Source organism: Schistocerca piceifrons, chromosome 2 (assembly GCF_021461385.2).
Source record: "Schistocerca piceifrons isolate TAMUIC-IGC-003096 chromosome 2, iqSchPice1.1, whole genome shotgun sequence".
In the NCBI taxonomy this organism is placed as follows: Eukaryota; Metazoa; Arthropoda; class Insecta; order Orthoptera; family Acrididae; genus Schistocerca; species Schistocerca piceifrons.
Window position 1 is genome coordinate 891,776,497 of NC_060139.1, and position 22,065 is coordinate 891,798,561.

Here is a 22,065-nt window from a genome sequence, read left to right on the forward strand (position 1 = left end):
CTCCATTCCTCTGAGATGAGAGGTTGCTCCTGTCTGCATTCAGGTACAGGTCAGTGTGCGTTTTCTTCCTGTACACACTGTGGCTCAGGGTACCATCAGCTCTTCTCTTGACCATGACGTCCAGGAATGGTAATCCTCCTTCTGCTTCGGTCTCCATAGTGAATTTGATGTTTGGATGTATGAAGTTTAGGTGTGTAAGGAAATCCAGGAGCGAGTCCCTACCACGGGGCCAGATGACGAACGTGTCATCGACATAACGGAAGAAACAAGTAGGTTTCCAATTGGATGACGCCAACGTGGCGGTGGAGTAATTCCTTCCTATCCTGCGAGACGATCCTCCATTTGTTCATTAATGTCGACAGTAATCAAGTATATATATGCTGTAAAGTGACTTATTCCAAATCAAATCAATAAAATTGATCACCGATAATTTAATAAGCTAAACATCCTGTCCCCACTTCTTATAAGTCATTTCCACATTTTCATTCCTTCGTCGATTTGGAGAACGTCTTCATTCTTTATATTCAACGCCCACCACAGCACTACATCTCAATCAAGTGGATTCTCTTCTTCTACGGATTCGCCACAGTCCATGAGTCACTAATATATAGCTGTGTACCCTAAGGGTTCATTCTCATAAATTTCTTCTTCGAATTAAATTATATGTTTGACACCAATGTATTCCTTTCTTTGCCTCTGATAGTGCTTCTTTTAAGCTGTTTGCATCGTCTGTCATGTGTAAATTTCCTTCCAAAGTAGGAGATTTTCATCACTTCGCCTCCTTCGTGGTCGCTAATTTGGAGTTAATTACTGACTTCATTTCTCCTACTTGTCGTTATTTTCATCTTTCTTCGTATACTGTCAATCATAATGTGTGCTCATTTGACAGTTCGTTTCGATAAGTAGGTCCAGCAGTTCATCCTGACTTCCAATCAGCAAATTTTGTCATTGATATACATTCCCCGGAATTTTAACACCACTAGTGCACTTACTACCGAGCGAGGTGGTCCAGTGGTTATGGTACCTGACTCGCATTAGGGAGGACGACGGTTGAAACCTGCGTCCGGCAATCTTGATTTAGGTTTTCTGTGATTTCCCTAAATCGCTTCAGGCAAATGCCGGGATCGTTCCTTTGAAAGGGCACGGTCGACTTCCTTCTCCATCCTTCCCTAATCTGATGGGACCGATGACATCGCTGTTTTGTCTCCTCCCGCAAATCAACCATTCAACTGAACTTCGATCACTATTTCTCCGATGTATAGATTGAACATTATTTTGAATTTTCGAATGCTTTTTCTATGTCGATTACTGCTATGCTTCCATTATCGAGTCCCAATACGTAACCGTTTCTCTGCTGGCTTTACCTTTCCTAAATCCAAATTTATCGTCATCTAATGGCATCTCAATTTTTCATCCTCCTCTACATTAGTATTCCCAGAAATCCGTGAGCTGTTTGGGTGGTAGTTGTCACGTTATTATCTGCCCTTGCTTGTCTTCGAGATTGTGTGGGTGATATTTTTTTCCAAAATTCTCCAGACTGATTAATACGAGAAACCAAGATGAATAATCGTTTGATTATCATTTCCCTCAATGATTCTAGGTAGGCCTAAGCATTGTAATAAATTTCATTTGCATTATTCGATCGCAAGTCCTTGAGAGCTCTTTTAGTCTGTGCCTGTAGTACTGGCTGTGTAATGTATCAATTACGAATTCTGTCATGTCACACAGTTTCTCCCCATCATAGACGTTTTTAGTGTATTTTTTTTCCACCAACACATTCTCTCCTCTGTGTCTAACAGTTGACTTTCTCTTGCACTCTTAATGCTGGAGCCTTGCTTTTAATTTCATTGAAAGTTGTTTTGACTTTTGTATAAGGGGTGAGCAAAATGTTGGTTGGCAGACCGTACAGTCCAGAATCGACATGATACTCAGGAAAAATCTCCACGACCTCTGAGGTAATCATCCCATCACCAGGCTGAAGATACCCGCTTTATAAAACACTGTCCCACTGTGTGAATAAGTCTGTAACTGATTGGTGTCCGTCACCATCCGACAGGAATCGTGGACACTTGAAGATCATTTTCAAGGGAGCGAAGGCGTGATAATCACATGGGGAGAGATCAAGGCTATACGGCAGGTGCTCAAGTTGCTCCCACTTCAGTTGGCGTAGCTTCGTAGCATCTGCTGTCCTCCCAGAAAGACCGCCGTCTTGTCTCGAATTGCGACCAGCACTGAGCCTGGCGCACCATTCTGCAACAGTAGTTTTCGACAAACATGCCGCTATATACATTCATCATTCTCCGGTGGATGTCTACCACTGTTTGTGCTTTAGCAGCCAGGGAAAGAATAACACCACGTTGGTATTGTTTTCACGCATTTTTAATAACATCGCCGTAGCTCACGTTCCCGTATTTACTGTACCCGCGTAGGAATCACACGAAAGCAATACATTGCCTACATGTCAATGCTTATATACACATATCTGAGTAGCGATACGTTGCACGTCCGTTGCTGCAAAGCCTACAAACGGAGACTTTTTGATAGCCCATTATATACGTTGAATCAAACCATGCGACAAACTTTTGCTTTTCGATGTCTTCGTATTTTTTCTAGATGTATTTCGCCTTGGCTTCCCTTCACTTCCTATTCATTTTATTCGTAAATGACTTATATTGCTGTATTCCTATCTGAAACTGAATATTTTTCAAATTCCTTCTTTCGTCGAAGAGTCAATGTGTCTCACGTGTTTCCCAGGGTTCTTTCGTTGTTATCTTCTTTCTTACTCTATTTGTCTGTCCAACTGCTGTGATTTCCCTATTAGGTTGTCCATTCCTCCTCAACAGAAATGATTACAGTGTTATTCATTATCGCAGTATCTCAACAGCTCCAGAGACCTTCTAACGCGCCTTGTCATTCCTGAATACTTCAGTACCATTCTTCTTCCCACATTGATTCTTCTGGACTACTCTCTTAAACTTCTGTCTACTCTTAATCATTACTAAATTGTGATCTGAATCTATACGTGCTCACGGGTATGCCTTCAAATCCACTATCTGTTTTTGGAACCTCGGTCTGACGAAGTATGTCTCTTCCATTGTGATTTTTGAACGGTGTATTCGCTACTATTAGCTGAAATTTATAGCAGAAAATTTGTTTTTTTTTTTTTTCCTTTCTCACTTCTGATACTGAGCACATATTTTCCCGTAGCTCTCTCTTCACTTTCTTCCCCTACTATAGCGTTCCAGTCAACCATGATTATTAGATTTTCGTGGGGGAACTAATCCGGAATCTTCTCAGTTATACACCACACGTCCTGTGGACACACGTTACGCACATTTAATGCAAGGACTTTTCTTTGCCTTCTGTGTCCCCATGACGTTGATCGTTGTTTATTCTTCGGCTCTTTAAAGGCAGTTCCATATCGTATTGGTAAGCGGATGCCCCAAACCTCTTTCCGCTCCTCCGTAGTCCTTAACACGGCGCTTGGCAGGACAAGGGTGACTTCTTAATCCAGAGGTCTTCAGTCGCTATTGCTGATGATTTTTATTCAGAGTTTAAATGGTGGATAGGTTCGAAGCAACGACCCTGAAAACTTTCAGTTCTAGCCGAAGATACTACACTGAGATCACAGAAACCCGTTGCTTGAACTACGTGAACATTATTGCGCACCACGTGCAACCCTTCATACTTGATGTCCTCCACGATGGCGATGGCATCTTCCAGTACGATAACAGTCCGTGCGAGAAGAGTAGAATCGCGCTAATATGGTTTGAGAAGCATGACAGTGAACTCACAATAACGTTTTGGTTACCAAATTCACTTGAACATTGTCAGATGGTTCATACATGGGAGACTATGGGGTACTATCAACGCTCCCACATATCGTCGGGCTGCAATTTACATTTACGTGAAATGCTTTATATGTGTGCAAACGTATGGTACCACCTATCTCCACAAAGCTACCAAGGACTTGTCAAATCCATGCCACACATGAGCACTTCTCAACAGCGTTCCAAAGGTGAACCAGCACACTATTACGCAAGAGGTCATTACGTTTCAGCTCCTTAGTGCATATCTTTCTCTTACAGTGCTAAATTCCAGAGTAAATTTTAGAACATTCTGTATTTCCTTCTACAAACTTTCCAACATTATTTGACATCTGCAGGTACCCGTGTTTGAAAAAGAGCTGCAACTGTTCTCGTCTTCTTGTAACGTTTATCCAGCTTCAGTAGGATTGGAATGATGTTTCTTCCAAGGTAACAAACTAAATTCACTTATTATACTTAGGAATATATAATTTATATATTTACACATCATTACCCCATTTCCGGTAACCTTAATTACTTTCCCCTTTGATTTGATTAATTTTAACAATAATTCCGTACGAAGTATAATTGCCGGCCGAAGTGGCCGTGCGGTTAAAGGCGCTGCAGCCTGGAACCGCAAGACCGCTACGGTCGCAGGTTCGAATCCTGCCTCGGGCATGGATGTTTGTGATGTCCTTAGGTTAGTTAGGTTTAACTAGTTCTAAGTTCTAGGGGACTAATGACCTCAGCAGTTGAGTCCCATAGTGCTCAGAGCCATTTGAACCATTTTTTTGAAGTATAATTTCCATTTGAATCAACACTTTCTGGTCTCCAACACTTGAACGTAGGCCAGTTGTGACACCTGTACACTTCTCAGTCACTATCTGCTCGTGCATAAATTTTACTTGACATCTGGATTTTTCTGCTATATCATTCGGTGGCTCTTAGACACGTAAGTAAAACAATAATGGTGGCACACTTAATCCGTGCCTTGGATCTGTTACAACGTAACTTGCTTCATATACCCGAAAAATCTATTTTATCACCAAGCTTATGATGCCTCTTTAATAGTGTGTGATGTCTTTTCCGTAGATAGAAAATTTAATTCACTTCTTGTTTATCGGATTCCTTTTTTTTCCTTTGTTTACTTTAATCAGATTCATGTTTGCAGCATATTTTCTGTTTGATTCAGCCACTCTTTTCTAGGCTGTATTACTTGTAGCCAGGTAAACTATAACCGGGTAAACTATACCACCTGCTAAATGCACAACCGAGTTTGAGTCCATCGTACCGGTTGTGCACAGCGTCTGTTGTGGATTTCGAAAAACGAAAATGAATTCAGCGATCAGTCGGAAATCCAATCTGCATTCTTATTGCAGATCTAGATCGAGGAATATAGATTCGTCAGGCTTGCGGCCAATTCAAGACTACATCGTCATTATCTGTTAGAATCTAGTCATGTACATCTTAAAGTCTTATAGTAACACGTGTTGTCAAAAGCATAACGAGTCTATACGACTCGTTTTAAACGCATTGAAGGTAGCTAATCAATACCTGAAATCTAGAACTGCAATAAAAATTCAGACTCGATGTGTGATTGATCGCTGAATTGATTTTCGTTTTCTGAATCTTTACAACTAATATCTACTCCTGTAGCTATATTATTTCTTATTTCTACATCTACATGGTTACTCTGCAATTCACACTTAAGTGCCTGGCAGAGGGTTCATCGAACCATTTTCATACTACTTCTCTACCATTCCACTCTCGAATGGCACGTGGGAGAAAGGAACACCTAAATCTTTCCGTTCAAGCTCAGATATTTTATTATTATGATCATTTATCCCTACGTAGGTGGGTGTCCACAAAATATTTACGCATTCGGAAGAGAAGGTTGGTGATTGAAATTTCGTTAATAGCTCTCGCCGCAGAGAAAACCGCCTTTGTTTCAGTGACTCCCACCTCAACTCGCGTATCATATCAGTGACACTCTCACCCCTATTGCGCGATAACAGGAAACGAGCTGCCCTTCTTTGCACTGTTTCGATGTCCTCCGTCAATCCTACCTGGTAAGGATCCCACACAGCGCAGCAATATTCCAGCAGAGGACGTACAAGTGCAATGTAGGCTGTCTCTTTAGTGGGTTTGTCGCATCTTCTAAGTGTTCTGCCAACAAAGCGCAATCCTTGTTTCGCCTTCCCCACAATATTGTCTATGTAATCTTTCCAATTTAAGTTGCTCGTAATTGTAATTCCTAGGTATTTAGTCGAACTGACAGCCCTTAGATTTGTGCGACTTATAGTATACCCAAAATTTATCGGATTTATTTTAGTACTCATGTGAATGACCTCGCTCTTTTCTTTGTTCAGTGCTAATTGCCACTTTTTGCACCATGCAGAAATTCTCTCTAGATCATTTGGTAATTGGAATTGATCGTCTGATGATTTTACTAGACGATAAATTACAGCGTCATCTGCAAACAATCTAAGGGGGCTGCTCAGATTATCACCTAGATCATTTATATAAATTAGGAACAGCAGAGGGCCTATGACACTACCTTGCGGAACGCCCGATATCACTTCTATTCTACTCGATGATTTAGCGTCTATCACTACGAACTGTGACCTCTCTGAGAGGAAATCGCAAATCCAGCCACACAACTGAGTCGATACTTCATACGCACGCAATTTGATTAATAGTCGTTTGTGAGGAATATGGGAACGATCTAGGATCCCTTGTCGACTGCACTCATTACTTCATGGGAATAGAGAGCTAGCTGTGTTGCACAGGAACGATATTTTCTGAATCCGTGTTGGTTATGTATCAATAAGTCATTTTCTTCAAGGTGATTCATAATGTTCGAGCACAGTATATGCTCCAAAATCCTACTGCAAATTGACGTCAGTGATATGGGACTGTAATTCAATGAGTTACTCCTATTTCCTTTCTTGAATATTGGTGTTACCTGTGTTACTTTCCAGTCTTTAGGAACAGACCTTTCGTCAAGTGAGCGGTTGTATATGGTTTCTAAGAAAGGCGCTATTGTGTCAAAGAGGAACCTGATTGGTATACCATCTGGACCGGAAGACTTGCCTTTCTTAAGTGATTTGAGATGTTTCGCAACACCTAAGATATCTACTCTTATGTCACTCATTCTGAAAGCTGTTCTTGTTTCGAATTATGGAATATATACTTCGTCATCTTTTATGAAGGAATTACGGAAAACTGTATTTAGTGACTCCGCTTTAGTGGCACCATCATCGGTAATATTTCCATAGCTATCGCGCAGTGAAGGTATTGACTATTTTTCGCCACTGTGCGGTATGAATCTGTCTATTGCTGTCGATACTGCATCTTTGAATTTGAGCCATATCTGGTCTACACTTTCATAATTAGCTTGGAAGGAATGAAGACTCTCTTTTGGGAAGGCATCAAGTGAATTTTTATCTGCTGTTTTAAATTGCTATATATTGCGTTTATTTTTAGTGGTTTTGGTTGATATGATTTTGAGACTCGCTACAATGACCTTGTGTTCACTAATCCCTGTATCCGTCCTACGTTCTATATTAGATCAGGATTATTTGTGGCTAAGAGGTCAAGCGTGTTTTCGCAACCATTTACAATTCGTGTGGGCTCATGAACTAATTGTTCAAAGTAATTCAATTTCGGAAGATGTTTTCTATCCACCTCCGGCTTTGAACGTGTATTTTCGCCAACAAATCGAGGGTAGGTTGAAGTCTCTACCAATTAATACTGTATGAGTGGGGTACTTATTCGTAATGAGATTCAAGTTTTCTTTGAAGCGTCCAGCTATTATATCATCTGAGTCGGGGGGGTCGGTAGAAGGAGCCAATTATTATTTTGGTACGGCTGTTGAGTATAACATCTACCCATAGTAATTCGCAGGAACTATCTATTTCAACTTCACTACAAGATAACCTACTACCAACAGACACAAACACACCACCATCTATTTTGATGAATCCATCCTTCCTGAACACGGTTTGCGCCTCTGTAAAAATTTGGGCAGAATTGATCTCCGAGTTGAGCCAGCTTTCTGTTCCTATTACGATTTTAGCTTCAGTGGTTTTTATCAGTGCTTGAAGCTCTGGTACTTCTTCAACACAGCTACGACAATTTTCAGCTACAATACCTACCGTTGCTTGGTCTATTTTCGTCGTGTATTTGCCCTGTATCCTTTGAGATTGGAGTCCTTTTTGATCTTCCCAAGACTGTCTAACCTAAACAATCGCCCAGTCCACGCCACACAGCCCCTGCTACCCGTGTAGACGCCTCCTGTGTGTAGTGGACACCTGACCTATTTATCGGAACACGAAACCCCGCCATCCTACGGCGCAAGTCAAGGAATCTGCAGCCTACACGGTCGCAGAACCGTGTCAGTCTCTGATTCCGACCCTCCACTCGGCTCTGTACCAAAGATGCACAAACGGTCCTGTCGACGATGCTGCAGATGGTGAGCTCTGCCTTCATCTCGCTACCAAGACTGGCAGTCTCCACTAACTCAGACAGCCGCCGGAAACCAGAGAGAATCTCTTCCGATCCATAGCGACACACATCATTAGTGCCGACATGAGGCACCACGTGCAGTTGGCTGCACCCTGTACACTTCATGGCATCCGGAAGGACCCTTTCCCCATCTTGGATGACTCCCCTTGGTGCGCACACGGAGTGCACATTGGCTTTCTTCCCGTCCTTAGCTGCCATATCCCTAAGGGGCTCCATCACCCGCCTCACATTGGAGATACCAATGACAAGCAATCCCACCCACTGCGCTTGTCCGGACCTCTCAGGAAGACCGGCCACTGCCGCAACAGGAGAGGCTACCCTTGCTGGCTGAGAAGTACTTTCAGCAGTGGGCAGCACCTCAACCCTTTTACGGACGTGTAAGGGTACAGCCTTGCGGCCAGCACCAACTTTCGCCTTCCGTCCAGGGATTCGCGACCCCGCTACGGTTCGCCAATCACCGTGAGCAAGTGTCGACGGCTAGGGACGTCCGAATCCGAGGGCGCAGTGGCGTCAGAGATCCCAGGCGATGCTACAGGTTCAAGAGGCGCCAAAGCACTCGCCTCGGGTGTCCCAATGTCACCGCGGCCTAGGGCAACAGCCTGTAGCCTGTCGACAACGGCCAACACAGCATCCAGCTGTTTACGGACGGTGGCCAATTCCCCCTGAATCCGTACACATCCCTAACAATTTTTTTCCTCTCTTTTATCTCACGACCCGTTCAAAACAAACAGATGACTGATGACTACGCGAATTTACACTATAAGGGTACAAAAACGCGATGATATTACTCTCAGATATTATAATAGGCCTGAAATTTATGAATTAAACTATGGAAGTACCCAAAACAACTCAAAGAAATTAAGAATTAAACTATGCAACAAATAAGTGAGCTCAGAGTACGACTTGCTGCTGCTTATCCAACGGTGGCAGGGAGCTCACTTCAAGTTTTCTTCTACTCTTTTCATTTATTCGCGAGTATTCAAGTAATCAAACAGTGGTAGCTCATTTCTTATGCATCCTACGTGTGTTTCGATGTAGCTGACTTCGTTCGGCGAGGTCTCTGGGAGAAGCGTCTTCGTAATTATCATTTGTTGATGTGAGACAGCTGTTAACCTCAAATCATTTTTATATACATTGTGCGTTACTTTTGGCGCCATATGTCTTCCATAACTCCATGCAACATTTTACGGCGTTCTCTAAGCGTAAAAGTAAGAAGAACTGGATCTTCCTTTATTTCAAAACCAGCTGCTAGATCGACGTTGGTTCATAAGTACTTGCGTGTTTTCTGGACCGGAAGTGATATTCCTTCAATATCTCTTCAATATTTCATTCCATTCTTCTGTATGTTATGCGTATTAGCAGTATAGAACTAACAATAATCAAGAGATCCTATGGTCGCCTCGTGTTATTCTTTCGAATGCATCTGATACATACACTGAAGAGCCAAAGAAACTGGTACACCTGCCTGATATCGTAAAGGGTCCCCGCGAGCACGTACAAGTGCCACAACACGTAGTGGCAGGGACTCGTCTAATGTCTGAGGTAGTGCTGGAAGGAACTGACACCACGAATCCTGCAGGCCTGTCCATAAATCAGGGGGGTGGAGATCCCTTCTAAACAGCACGTTGCAAGGACCCCAGATATGCTCAATGATGTTCATGTCTGGGGAGTTCAATCTCAGAGGAGCGTTCATGGAGCCACTCTGCAGCAATTCTGGACATGTGGGGGCTCGCATTGTCCTGTTGGAATCGCCCAAGTCCTTCGGAATGCACAGTGGACAGGAATGGATGCAGGTGTTGAGACAGGATGCTTACGTACGTGTACCTGTCACAGTCGTATCTGTACTCTCAGGGGTCCCATATCACTCCAACAGCACACGCCCCTCACCATTACAGAGCCTCTACCAGCTTGGACAGTCCCCTGCTGACATGGTGGGTTCATGGATTCATGAGGTTGTCTCCATAATCATACATATCTATCCGCTCGATACAATTTGGAACGAGATTCGTCAGACCAGACAATATATTGCCAATCATCAACAGTCCAATGTCGGTGTTGACAGGCCCAGGCGAGGTGTAAGGCTATGTGTCGTGCAGCCACAAAGGGTACGCAAGTGGGTCTTCGGCTCCGAAAGCTAATATCGAAGGCATTTCGTTTAATGGTTCGTACGCTGCCACTTGTTGATGGCCCAGCATCGAAATCGCGTTCTTGCAGGATACTTTTCCGGCCGTCGGGGGTTTGATGTTTAACCGGATTTCTGATATTCACGGTTCGCTCGTTGAATGGTCGTATGGGAGGATCCTCACTTCCTTGCTGCTTCGGAGATGCCATGTCCCATCGCTAGGGCGCCGACTTCAGCTACCCGGATTCCTGATATTCACAGTTCGCTCGTTGAATGGTCATATGGGGGGATCCCCACTTCTTTACTGCTGCGGAGATGCCATGGTCCATCTTTCGAGTTTTCAAGTTTCAATTGTAACAACATTGTATTATATCAGCAGTAACCGATCTAACAGCTGCGAGAGACACTTGATGTCTGATACAGGCGTTACCGACCGCAGCGCCGTAATCTGTTTATGTATCTCTTTATTTGCAATGGTTCAAATGGCTCTGAGCACTATGGGACTTAACATCTGTGGTCATCAGTTCCCTAGAACTTAGAACTACTTAAACCTAACTAACCTAAGGACATCACACGCATCCATGCCCGAGGCAGGATTCGAACCTGCGACCGTAGCGGTCACGCGGTTCCAGACTGAAGCGCCTAGAACCGCACGGCCACATCGGCCGGCTCTTTATTTGAAAACGCATGCCTATGCCAGTTTCTTTGGATCTTCAGTGTATAAAGTGTTGTGTGCACAATCGAACAGAAACTAGGTATTCTGCAAAGGCTTGACAAAGGTAAGTCAGTTACTGAATTGGCCTCTGGAATAGGTGTTGGAGTGCGAACCGTTAAAGACTGGGAAAAGATCCGGAAAGGGTTTTCGTTAACTGTAGATGGTGAAAATGCTGAAACTACAAAACCATTGATCAAACAGATACATGTGCTCTTGGATGACGCTGTGTGGGTTTGGTATTGCCAGAAAAGACGTAAGGGAGCCCCGGTTTGGGTCTCTATCACAAACGAAAAAGCATTCCATTTGCTCTAAAACCTGTGGCGTTAAGAACGCGCTTTATCGGAGAAAAATGGAGACGAATGTGATCATTTTGAAGCAATGAAAAGTTTCTACATAGAAGATTTGAACTACATAGTTGCTCCAGTTTGGTAAGAACTTACGAAAATCACTGTACAAAAATCACGGAAGAATGTTTGTCCAACAGTAAACCAAGAACAAGAACTTCCAGAAACTAATGTGTCAGACACTACAGATTTATCACTGATTTGCAGACTCTTCAGAACGATATCCAGTTTGCTGCTGTAGAGGAATACCTAGCAGAAGGTGGCGCAGCAGCTGTTACCAATGAAGAACTTGAAGATGATCAGATCATCGATCTTGTTTATTCGCAGTTCAGTGTTGAACAACAGGAGTCAGATGATGAATAATGGAAGAAGACGAAAATATGAGCCACTCTGGAGCACATGACGCACTGGAAACAGTCCACAAATATTTGGAACAGTAGTCAACCGGTACAGCTATATGGATATAGTGAGCAAAGAAGTGGCGTGATACGAAACAAAAATTCGTTCCACAATTTTGTGAATCGATTTTAAGTACTAAAATCTACTGTTATCGTTTCTGTTTATGACAAACGCTATTTTTCATTAATTTTGATTTATTACATTGTTTTGAGCTCTGTAAATGACTTCTTTCATCTCCTTTGACAATCCGTCCTTTTTAGCGTTCCGACCAAACGCTGCTCCCAAAAGTGACGGTTAATCGACATACTTCTGTGAAACAGACTAATTTACCATCTTGCTCTTGCGATTAATTAACCTCTCGCGGTCCAGTAGCCTGAGCATGATGTAGTACAAACAGCAGCAGGGGCCATGACCAGGCCAGAGAATTAAGATGCTAATTTACTTATGATATGCTTGGCGCGTGGACCAAGTAAATTGAGGTGTAATATTTAAGTAAGCTGTTACGGACCGCAAGGTCAGGCTACATGTGCAACAGTTCTCACGACATTCTGGATATGCAGCGACAACACTGGAGCTAATAGCAGAATGTGAAGGTTAACCACGGGAGTAAATTAAAGAACATTCTTATTGTTTTTCATAATCGAGCGGTGGAGGCTGGAAGGCGAATGAGGAGACGCGATTTCTGAATAGAATAGTCAGCTTATCATCGAAACGTGTGTGCCAGCCAGACAAACAGAAACCTAGAGTGACTGAGTGACCAGGCGTGGGTCAGACTAAATCATAGGTTCTGTGGCCTTTCGTCTATAGAGGGATTCGAGGTGTTTTTCAAATCTAAATTCACGTATCTCTTTACTTTAATTTCCGGATTCGTGCAACAATCGAATGAATTAACTACGTTCTGGTTTTCATCGAAGAAGTAGTTCGAACGACACATTTTAGTATGCCGGCCTTTGCTTTAGTTTTTTCCGTTTCGGAGCCTTGATGGTCAAACAGTGTTTGGAAAGGCGACTTTATATCGTTAAATGATTCTACGAAGGACAAAATTGTTTTGTTTTCTTATTTTTAATGATTCAGCAGTAAGCCTTTGCACTGGAAATAATACTACGATTCTCGAATTGTTTTTCATATGCTTTCCTTTACTTCTTTCCATTTTTGCAAGCAAGTGTTGGACTTTGCTTGAATCTTGCAGGTGGTTATGCTTCTGTAGAATCTTCCTTCTACTGTTATTTAACCGTGTTGGATCTTTCATATTCATCACTATCTTTCACAGCACTAACATATTGCTTCTTCCTACATATGTCTTGCGAAAATACCATCAGAGGTGCACAACTGGAGGCTTACCAACTCTCGTCCCTCACGCACCACACTGGCGACTGAAAAAGGAAAAGGTGAACGTAACATTTGCACAAAAAATACTCTCTGCCACACACCTTACGTTGGCTGCAGATTTACATTTAGAGGAAGTAGATTTCAGCGCATTTGATGACGGCTAGTGGTGAGATGTTATTGCCAGTAACGAGAGTGAACCCTGAATACCTCGATTCGATAAGCATTGTCGCTCAAGGGTCAACTCAAGGGGCAACAACGAGTAGCTGAACCGAAACAGCGACAGTCGCCTCAGTGCAGCAAATCGCCCCACAGTTCCAGTGCCGCGCTGCACCTACAGCTGGTGACACATTTCCTAGCTACGAGACAGAGGCATCACTGCACCACCAAGTCCCTCGTGCAGTTTCATGTCACATGGTGCAGATTTCAGTGTATGCGCAGGAGCCCTGATCACGGATGAGGGAAGGTTGCCTAAGCTGCTGAACAACGGTACCAGCTTGTTGGTAGGTGATAAAGGTATCGTCGGATGAGTAATATTTACGTAGGATGGCATTGGACCCCGGAAGAGTGTGTCACTGTCGCTAACCGAGGGAAAATAAAGGAGCGTAGTGTTCAAATAGGTCCATTCGTTTATTTACCTTCATCACTCCGTATGAGACCCGTTCCCTGCGATAGAAAGGTTTCATGAAGAGTCCACGGTATGGAGGCACTTTTGTTTCCTCTTCCATCTCAAAAAGAAAAAAAAATGTCACTCCGAAATTCTATACAACAACCCAACTGCTCTTCTGTCCAGCGAGTTACACGTGCGTTGGTCTCAGTTAGAATCAATGTTGAATTTTCCTAACTCTGGGATACACGGTCATGCTGAATTGTCTAAATAAAAAAGAAAACACTTTTCCATTTTCATTTGGAAAACAATTGCAGTTTCAGGTCCATAGCCCTTTTTCAAGTAATTAATTGTTATTACTGTGGAGTGGAGGTAATACGATGACTTTCATTAATTTGACAATGAAATAAAATTTACTAACAAGATACAAAACTTGAACAAAGGCCATTGTGATAGTTCTAGAGTACCTTTCGAACAACAGATTCGGTTACATAAAAAAAACGTCCAAACATGTGTGAAATCTTATGGTACTTAAATGCTAAGGTCATCAGTCCTTAAGCTTACACACTTCTTAACCTATATTATCCTAAGGGCAAACACACACATCCATGTCTGAGGGAGGACTCGGACCTCCGCCGGGATCAGCCGCACATCCATGACTACAGCGCAATAGACCGCTCGGCTAATCCCACGCGGCTCGGTTAGATAAAACAGCATACACATATTGATGTAAGCGTTAATAATTCTCTCAAAATGTATCAGAAAATACAAAGCCTCTTCATCACACATTTCAAAAATACCTAGGAAGCTTGTTTAAACTCATTGAAACCTTTCCTAACAAAGAAAAAGAATGAAACAAATCCCACAGAAGAGATAACAACGAAAAACAATACTTAAAATAACGCAGATCTTAAAACATAGAAGAAAATACAGTGTGACCCTACACAAAAGTATAATAAACCTGTAATAAATACTAGCAGCAAATAACAAGTAAGAAGTGATCAAATGAAAGCAACAGAACTTTGTCTCAAAAACAGCTAACACGACCAAGTCACTCCATTCATTAACTGTCATTACAAGTTGAGCAAAACGGTAAATACTCTTATCACACGAACGTACCAAATAACACTTTGAGACGACAAGAAGTCCGAGGAGGACAGCGGTATTCATGCCTTCGGTTTCCTGTTGCTGTCGCGGTCCAGAGGCAGTACAGTCGGCAATTAGATCCATAAAATTAGTAAACAATCCAGTGTTGTTCACACTTTTAAACCAGAGGACCCTTTTGACGTACCTGCAGTTGACTCCCCATGCGAGGTGCGGTACATATGTTGTGCCCCTTGCCACCCCGCTCATAGGCGCACCGTTATTGTTCTTCCAGGTGGCGCTGCCGCGGCGCAAGTCGCTGCGCAGTGGCCAGTAACACCCACAATCCTCAACCATTTGTCGGGTGTATTCCAATCTCTGTCCTCCTCGGCACCGTAGAACATATTCCCTCAAGTCTTAAGTCATGTAATGTTATCCTATATCTTCCTCCTGCCAGTGTTTTCCACATATTGCTACACTCGCCAATTTCGTGGAGGACCTCCTGATTTATTACCGTAAACTTGGGTTCCTTTTTTAGTGTTATACCTGACAAAGGCATGCTCTAACTTTTTCATCTTAAATACTGTAATCCGGGTTACCATCAACTGACAGCTCTGTTACAGTGTGTTGTTGCAAACTGCTGTCATTACTGGTGGATGTTTCAAGTTCGTGCATTATACTTGAGCTGTTCCCAAAGTCGATTTGTTTGTTGGTGGAGAATGTGTTTGTAGCGTTCTTGGAAAATTCCTTCCACCGTCGACAATTTTGAAGGCCTGACCAACTGAAGATTAAGAATTGATATGTGCCGCCAACTGTGTGTAAAAGTTGAAATTAAGTAAAATTTTCTTCAGCCTTTGGAAAGCGAAAAGAACTTGTTTCCATGCGTTATAGGGGTAACTTTGCAACAGCATGTCAAATTTCATTAACGAAACCAGCAACATTTGCGAGTTGTTTAATAAAAACGACAAAATTTTAATTCACATTATCACTTTGTTCCAAAATGTAACATTCCATTCTTGTAATATTGCATTATATCTTATGAATTTATTTTCTTTCGTACCGTTGAGCTTGTAAGTAAGCGTCTAACAGTGTGATGAAATTGTCTTGCTTAGAGAAAACTGTGTTGTCAATGTATTTCTTTCACGTGTGCCAGTACATCGGTCAAGTTCAGCTTACTACTGGTGAGCATGTGATTTACGAATTACGGTCACTTGCGTTAGTAGTCCGTTTTACTGCATCATAAAGAAAGCAGAGGTATACACATTCCGTATACAGCGTGGTTAGGAACGCTGGCCGTTGTGGCCAAGCGGTTCTAGGCGCTTCAGTCCGGAACTGCGCTGCCGCTACGGTCGCAGGTTCGAATCGTGCCTCGGGCATGGATGTGTGTGATGCCTTTAGGTTAGTTAGGTTTAAGTAGTTATTAGTCTAGGGAACTGATCAGCTCAGATGTTAAGTCCCATAGTACTTAGAGCCATTTTTGGCCAGGAACAGTCTGGAGAGTTTGTGATGGTGCTACAGGGAAGATTGTGCTGATAAATAATTGTTAACAAAAAAATTCAGTACACTCAATCGTTTCCAAGTGATTTAGCATTGGAGTTAGCCAATAAGGTCGTTGTGAGCGCAAATTCAAGCATTTGCAATCGCCAGAATGCAGTACGGCATAGACTTCTGTGGGTCTGTGAGTTACCACTTGTTCTAATCGTCATTTTCAGTTAAACTGTTCCTGTTTCCGAAGTGATAAATTTAAGCTACGTGAGGAAAATTTACGTTTGCTCGGTTTGAGGAAACAAAACGAAGTTCTGGCGACACCACCTCTGGCAGGCTGCTCGAGTTTCCGCGCACGATGACCTGATTTTCTATCTTCAATGTTAAATAACTGGGAAACGGTGCAACGTAACGCATTTTTTTTCTTAGCAAATATTTTAGTCTACCCTACAACAACGTAGTAAGCTCCCCAGACTGTTTCTGAGCACACGGTGTGTATGATTACATAAAAGCAATACCCCCAATCAATGGGCCACAGAACATGAAATGTGTGTCGAACCCTCCCACCGGAAGTTCGCATCCTCCCTCGGGCATAAGTGTGTGTCTTGTTCTTAGCATAAGTTAGTTTGAGTAGTGTGTAAGTCCAGGGACCGATGACCTCAGCAGTTTGGTCCCTTAGAAATTCACACACATTTGAACATTTTTTGGTGAGCTGAAAATAATTACAGGCTAAGAAATACCTGGCACGCTACTGGACCTGAAGATCATAATATATATTTCTGTACACCAGAAGTTCAGGTAACACCACAGACATAACATGGCAAGTGGGCTTGAAGGTCAATATTTCTAGTGAAGAATCCAAGTACTGGTTTGTCTCACCACATGAAAAGCCCGTTAATACCCTCTAACACTACTACACTTATTTCACCAAATCACGGGCAAGGATATCACAGTAGAATATGTCTCCAAAGAATTAAAACCATTACTTGATGTTTAACAACTGAAATCTCACCGGATTCAAAATAGTCCGGTCGCTCAGATGAAAATCCAGTGATTCGTTAGTGGAATTGTCTCAGTAACCTGGAGCCGAGATTTCAGGAATCACCTAGCGGTAACCTTCTGTCCATTACACCACATCACTTACAGAACCATACTTCCTCACTATACGCACACCCCATCCCACATGAGGTTATAAACACTGGGTGCTATCTTTCCGACGTGTATAACACCCGTTCAGCTCTAGGACTACATCACCATCAGGCAGACTGTCGAACAAGACAGAGATCGCACAAGTGCACCCGACACTAAAATTTCCGGGCCGCCTCTTTGCGTGCCGCATTCCACGAAGCAGAGAAATCCGTCACCAAGCGACGAAGTAGCAACGCCTCTTAAATCATTGATATATAAATGATGACTAACTGAAACCGTCGGTTGCCGACAGGTTTTGTGGATATACCTCGGTGTGGACAGCTGAAAATTTGGGCTCCGACTGGGACTCGAACCCGGGATCTCCTGCTTACATGGCAGACGCTCTATCCATCTGAGCTACCGAGGACACAGATGAACATTGCGACTGCAGGGACTTATCCCTTGCACGCTTCCCGTGAGACTCTCACTCCCAACTCCCAACTGTCCACAATTCTACATACGTAATGTACCTTATAGACATTTGCTCTGCCATTCATTACTTGCGCACGCTTTGGCGATTCCCGTAAGAGTTTGGGCAACCTCTGCGCATTCGCACAGACGAAGGTCAATGGCTGTAGCTCTTCTCGAAAGAACAGATTCTGTTGATGAACGTGCAGATTTTCCTTGGAATAAATGATGACTAACTGAAACCCTCAGCTGCCGACAGGTGTTCTTGATATACCTCGATGTCGGCAGCTGAGGGTTTCAGTTAGTCATCATTTATTCCAAGGAAAGGCTGCACGGTCATCAATAGCATCTGTTCTTTCGAGAACAATTACTGTCTTCATATATATATATCATCGATATATGCCGGTGCATTGCTCATATTTCAAGAAGAATGGATCAATAGATGTTCGGATGTTAAGAAAATTTTAAAAATACACCTCACGAAATTGGCAAACTTCGTGGCATACTTTTAACGTGTATAGATAAAAAACTCCTAAAACAGCTCAAATTTGAACAGAGTTATAGCACTATGTCAGTTCGTCTTTGTGACAGATAATTATGTTGCCCTGACATGGGCGGGTGGGTGGGGGTAGCTTGATCGCAATGTAATATCAATATTCCTAACACCCCACCGCACATCAAAATTTATTTCTGTCAAAATTAAAGGATAAAGATTATAAAATACCATATATGTCGAAACCAAGTGTCTCAGTACAAATGTTTGTAACGTTATGTTAGAATTACTGCTGAAAGACTCACACAGTTGTCAAGTTTTACGGTATGTTATGAGCCCAGTTAATTTTCAGGCTACCACTGTAATACGACACGTGACTCTTCAGTTTTTTCTTTATCGTTTTTCCACAGTCCATGGTTCACTTCTGTGCCATATTTTGTACCTGTTCAAAACTTTTTTACCTAAATTAAGACCTACGTTTGAAGTAGTTTCTTTTGCATCGAAGGTAGCAAAATTTCTCCATCTCGGCTCCTGTGACTATTAATTTGCAGCTGGCCACCTCTGGTGAGCGTTACACCGGAGAACACCACCAGCGACACCGCCTGCCACTGCGAAGAGCCGCCTTCGGACCCTCTGGTTGCCGCTGTGCTGCTTCTGTTGGGTCACGTAGCTCCTCTGGTGAGTGCGTAGCCCTGTCTAGTTGCTAACAGGTATTATCTGCTGCACATCACTATCAGTTTTATTCCATCCAAGAATAGTCCGATATCCGGTTTGCACGGAAACTGACGGAGCAACCATGATTAACGTAAGTTTTTTATTATTACAACGAAAATATCAACCACTGACCACGAAATTTGGTGTTGGCTTCAGTTATCTACACATTTAGAATTTAACACGTCGATGGGGGAGTGGGAGTGGCGTGAAGCTCACTGCACCCGTGGTATTCTCGATAAAGCCGTCACCTCAGAGAGAATGGACTTTTTTGACGGGATACTGATGGCAAACTCGGGTTTCCTGAGCCGAGGAGTGGTAAGTGAAGCCTGTCCTCTGTAGCCTCAAGTTACAGGGATGTTTCAACGTTCACAGGTGGGTGTAGTGGTGAAGCGGTGTGTGTCAATGGAGGCAAGATATGGCTCAACCGCTCGATTAGTGAGAGGGGTGCGAACGTTTATACGAAGAAGAGATACTGAACCTCAAAGTGTGCTTTGTACCATTGGGGCAGATCGTTGTTAAGATGAAAGAATCGCTAGCGAGCAACTTCTGGGGAACCTGCCGCACCTTAGTTGTACAAGTCTAAACATTCTGCGTGGTGTCTGTTTGTTCTATATCGTGTCTCCCTACCACTTTCACGCAACGACGCTCTGAGCGTGTTTTTTAGCGAATTGACTAGTTTGAACCTGCGACCTGTTGCTGGTAAGGAGACGCCAGACCACACATGTCATGAAGAATTCAGAAGAGTTCAATGAGACTAGCGATGATATAACCAAATGCTTAATGATTTCAGCGTCAGCTCCACTGCACTCCCTGTAAAAGAATCTTAATACTAACTAAATTTAGTGGAAGGGGTTCAAGGCTTTCCCATTTTTAGTTAGCTGGTAAAATAACGTTGAAAAAGCAGTTAAGTTTACCATTGGAAATTTTATTCTACTCACAAAACATCGTTTATAAATTGCGCTATTGATAAAAGGAAATGTTTTAATACAGGATGGTAAAAACCAACTGCGTTCAACAAAAATGTGAACGAATATTCCCTGAATAGGTTTCCAAGTTCTACAATGGATCGAAGGATGACCTACGCCATATCACATCTATAATCTAGGTTTAAATTAAGTTTCACAAAAGAGAAAACTATTAAAATGGTCTACAGTGACTCTCTATTATCTTTAATTACTAATCTAACTTGTCGTAAATTACAGTGGCTGATGTGGCTTCTCAATAACTATATAACAGAAAAATCATCGCGTTTCAGATTTTTACTTCAAGTGGCAAATGTGAACACCATGAGCTTTAGTTGACGATCGACACTAGTATTACGCAAAAAGGGGATGTAACAGATGAGACTTCTGCAGTTCTGAGTGAAGCCTTATGCGCTGTTATGCGGCATCGCGTGCGTTCATTACCTTGTCGGGGTTCGTCAGGGGGTGGCGGCCAGCACAGCTCTGTCCAGCTCGCCCTCTCGGAAGCAACTCTTGTCCTAACTTCTCCTTACCACAATTTACCGAAGTTGGTTTAAAAAAAAACTATCTGACTGTGTTTTCATCTGACCAATCAGGGTCTCAATGTTAACCTTAAGCTCCGCCTACAAAAATTCTGTCTATCTAATGAGAAACATTATACTTTTCGTGGTGGGGCAATCTTTTTAAAGTTTGCAACGTAACAGAGACGCGAAAAAGTCTCACGCTAAAACTTGCGGGTGGTGTAGCCCTTTTTGTGTTATCGTAGGATCTATACTGTTCTTCTGGAGGGCTCTAGCTTTTAACATGGGCTGGGGGGTGGTCCTGAGGTAACAGAGACGCGAAAAAGTCTCACGCTAAAAACTTGCGGGTGGTGTCCTAGTGGTTAGCTGGCGACGTGGGTGTCCGTCCGTCCCTTATCGTAGGGCCTTCCAGCTTAACACGGTTCTGCTCTCAGCTTCTGTTCTCGTTTCTCCCCTCGGAACTGCGTCTGTCCCACGGTGGGAAGGTATGACATGCATTTAGGCATTCTTGTGTTAGTCTGTGGAATTCCATTTGCTCACCCGTTACTCGTATTACTTTGGTTAATTTATGTCACGATTTATTCGGAGCTATGTGACATACTACTGAATTTGCTTATCATGTCAGGGTTTTCATGGAAGGTGTTGGATTTGCCTGACACCTTACACAAGGCTTATCGAGGCATGTGGGGCCCTGTCTGAGTGGGCTTTCGTTTGCCTGGCAGCTCGTGGGATCTTCGTGAAGCCTAGATCCAATTCAAATACTCCCAGTGATACAAGTGGTCTGATGGGTACTATTAGCACCAGAACGCCAAAGATGCTTCGGGTACCTGGCCCAGCTGAGATGTGTATCAGTACCAGACGAAGTCCTTGTAGTAACAAAGATAATGTTTTCATTGTAATTGAACTTGTGGAAGGTCCAAAGCAAAACTTGTCTTCTTTCCACAGAAATAAGGTTTGGCCGTAATTTAAGGACAAGTTAAATATATCAAAAAGTTATTTAATGGTACACTCGTGGTTAAGAATGTAAAACCTTCACAATGAAATAAGGTCTTCAATTACAAGTCACTTTGACTGTACGCAATTAACAGTGAAGTGCTCACTGCGCTAAGTTGTGTACTCTACAAGGCATTAAACTGCTGTATGGGCTTTGTAATTTGTCACAATATGATGGATGTCGATGCAAAATAACTGTAACAAGAATGGCAAAGCGAAGGTGTCATCAGGGTTAAGACTTTCGTGATAAGAGTAAATGATGAACTCGAGAAGGATCCATCTTCTCTCTTAAATTCAGTTAACGGAAATTTCCTGATTGATTTGTAGCCGGCTTTATCCACGTCGAAGTTAAACCCTAAGTACCTAATCCAA

At 42.8% G+C, this 22,065-nt stretch overlaps 1 protein-coding gene across 1 annotated transcript in view; it reads left to right on the forward strand.

The window, feature by feature from the left end:
• Nucleotides 1-22,065, forward strand: part of LOC124775969 — a 57,164-nt gene that overhangs the window by 14,601 nt on the left and 20,498 nt on the right. The window contains exon 2 of the mRNA XM_047250810.1: nt 19,055-19,181. Coding sequence (XP_047106766.1) covers nt 19,055-19,181 — 127 coding nt within the window. The remainder of the gene's footprint in view (nt 1-19,054; nt 19,182-22,065) is intronic.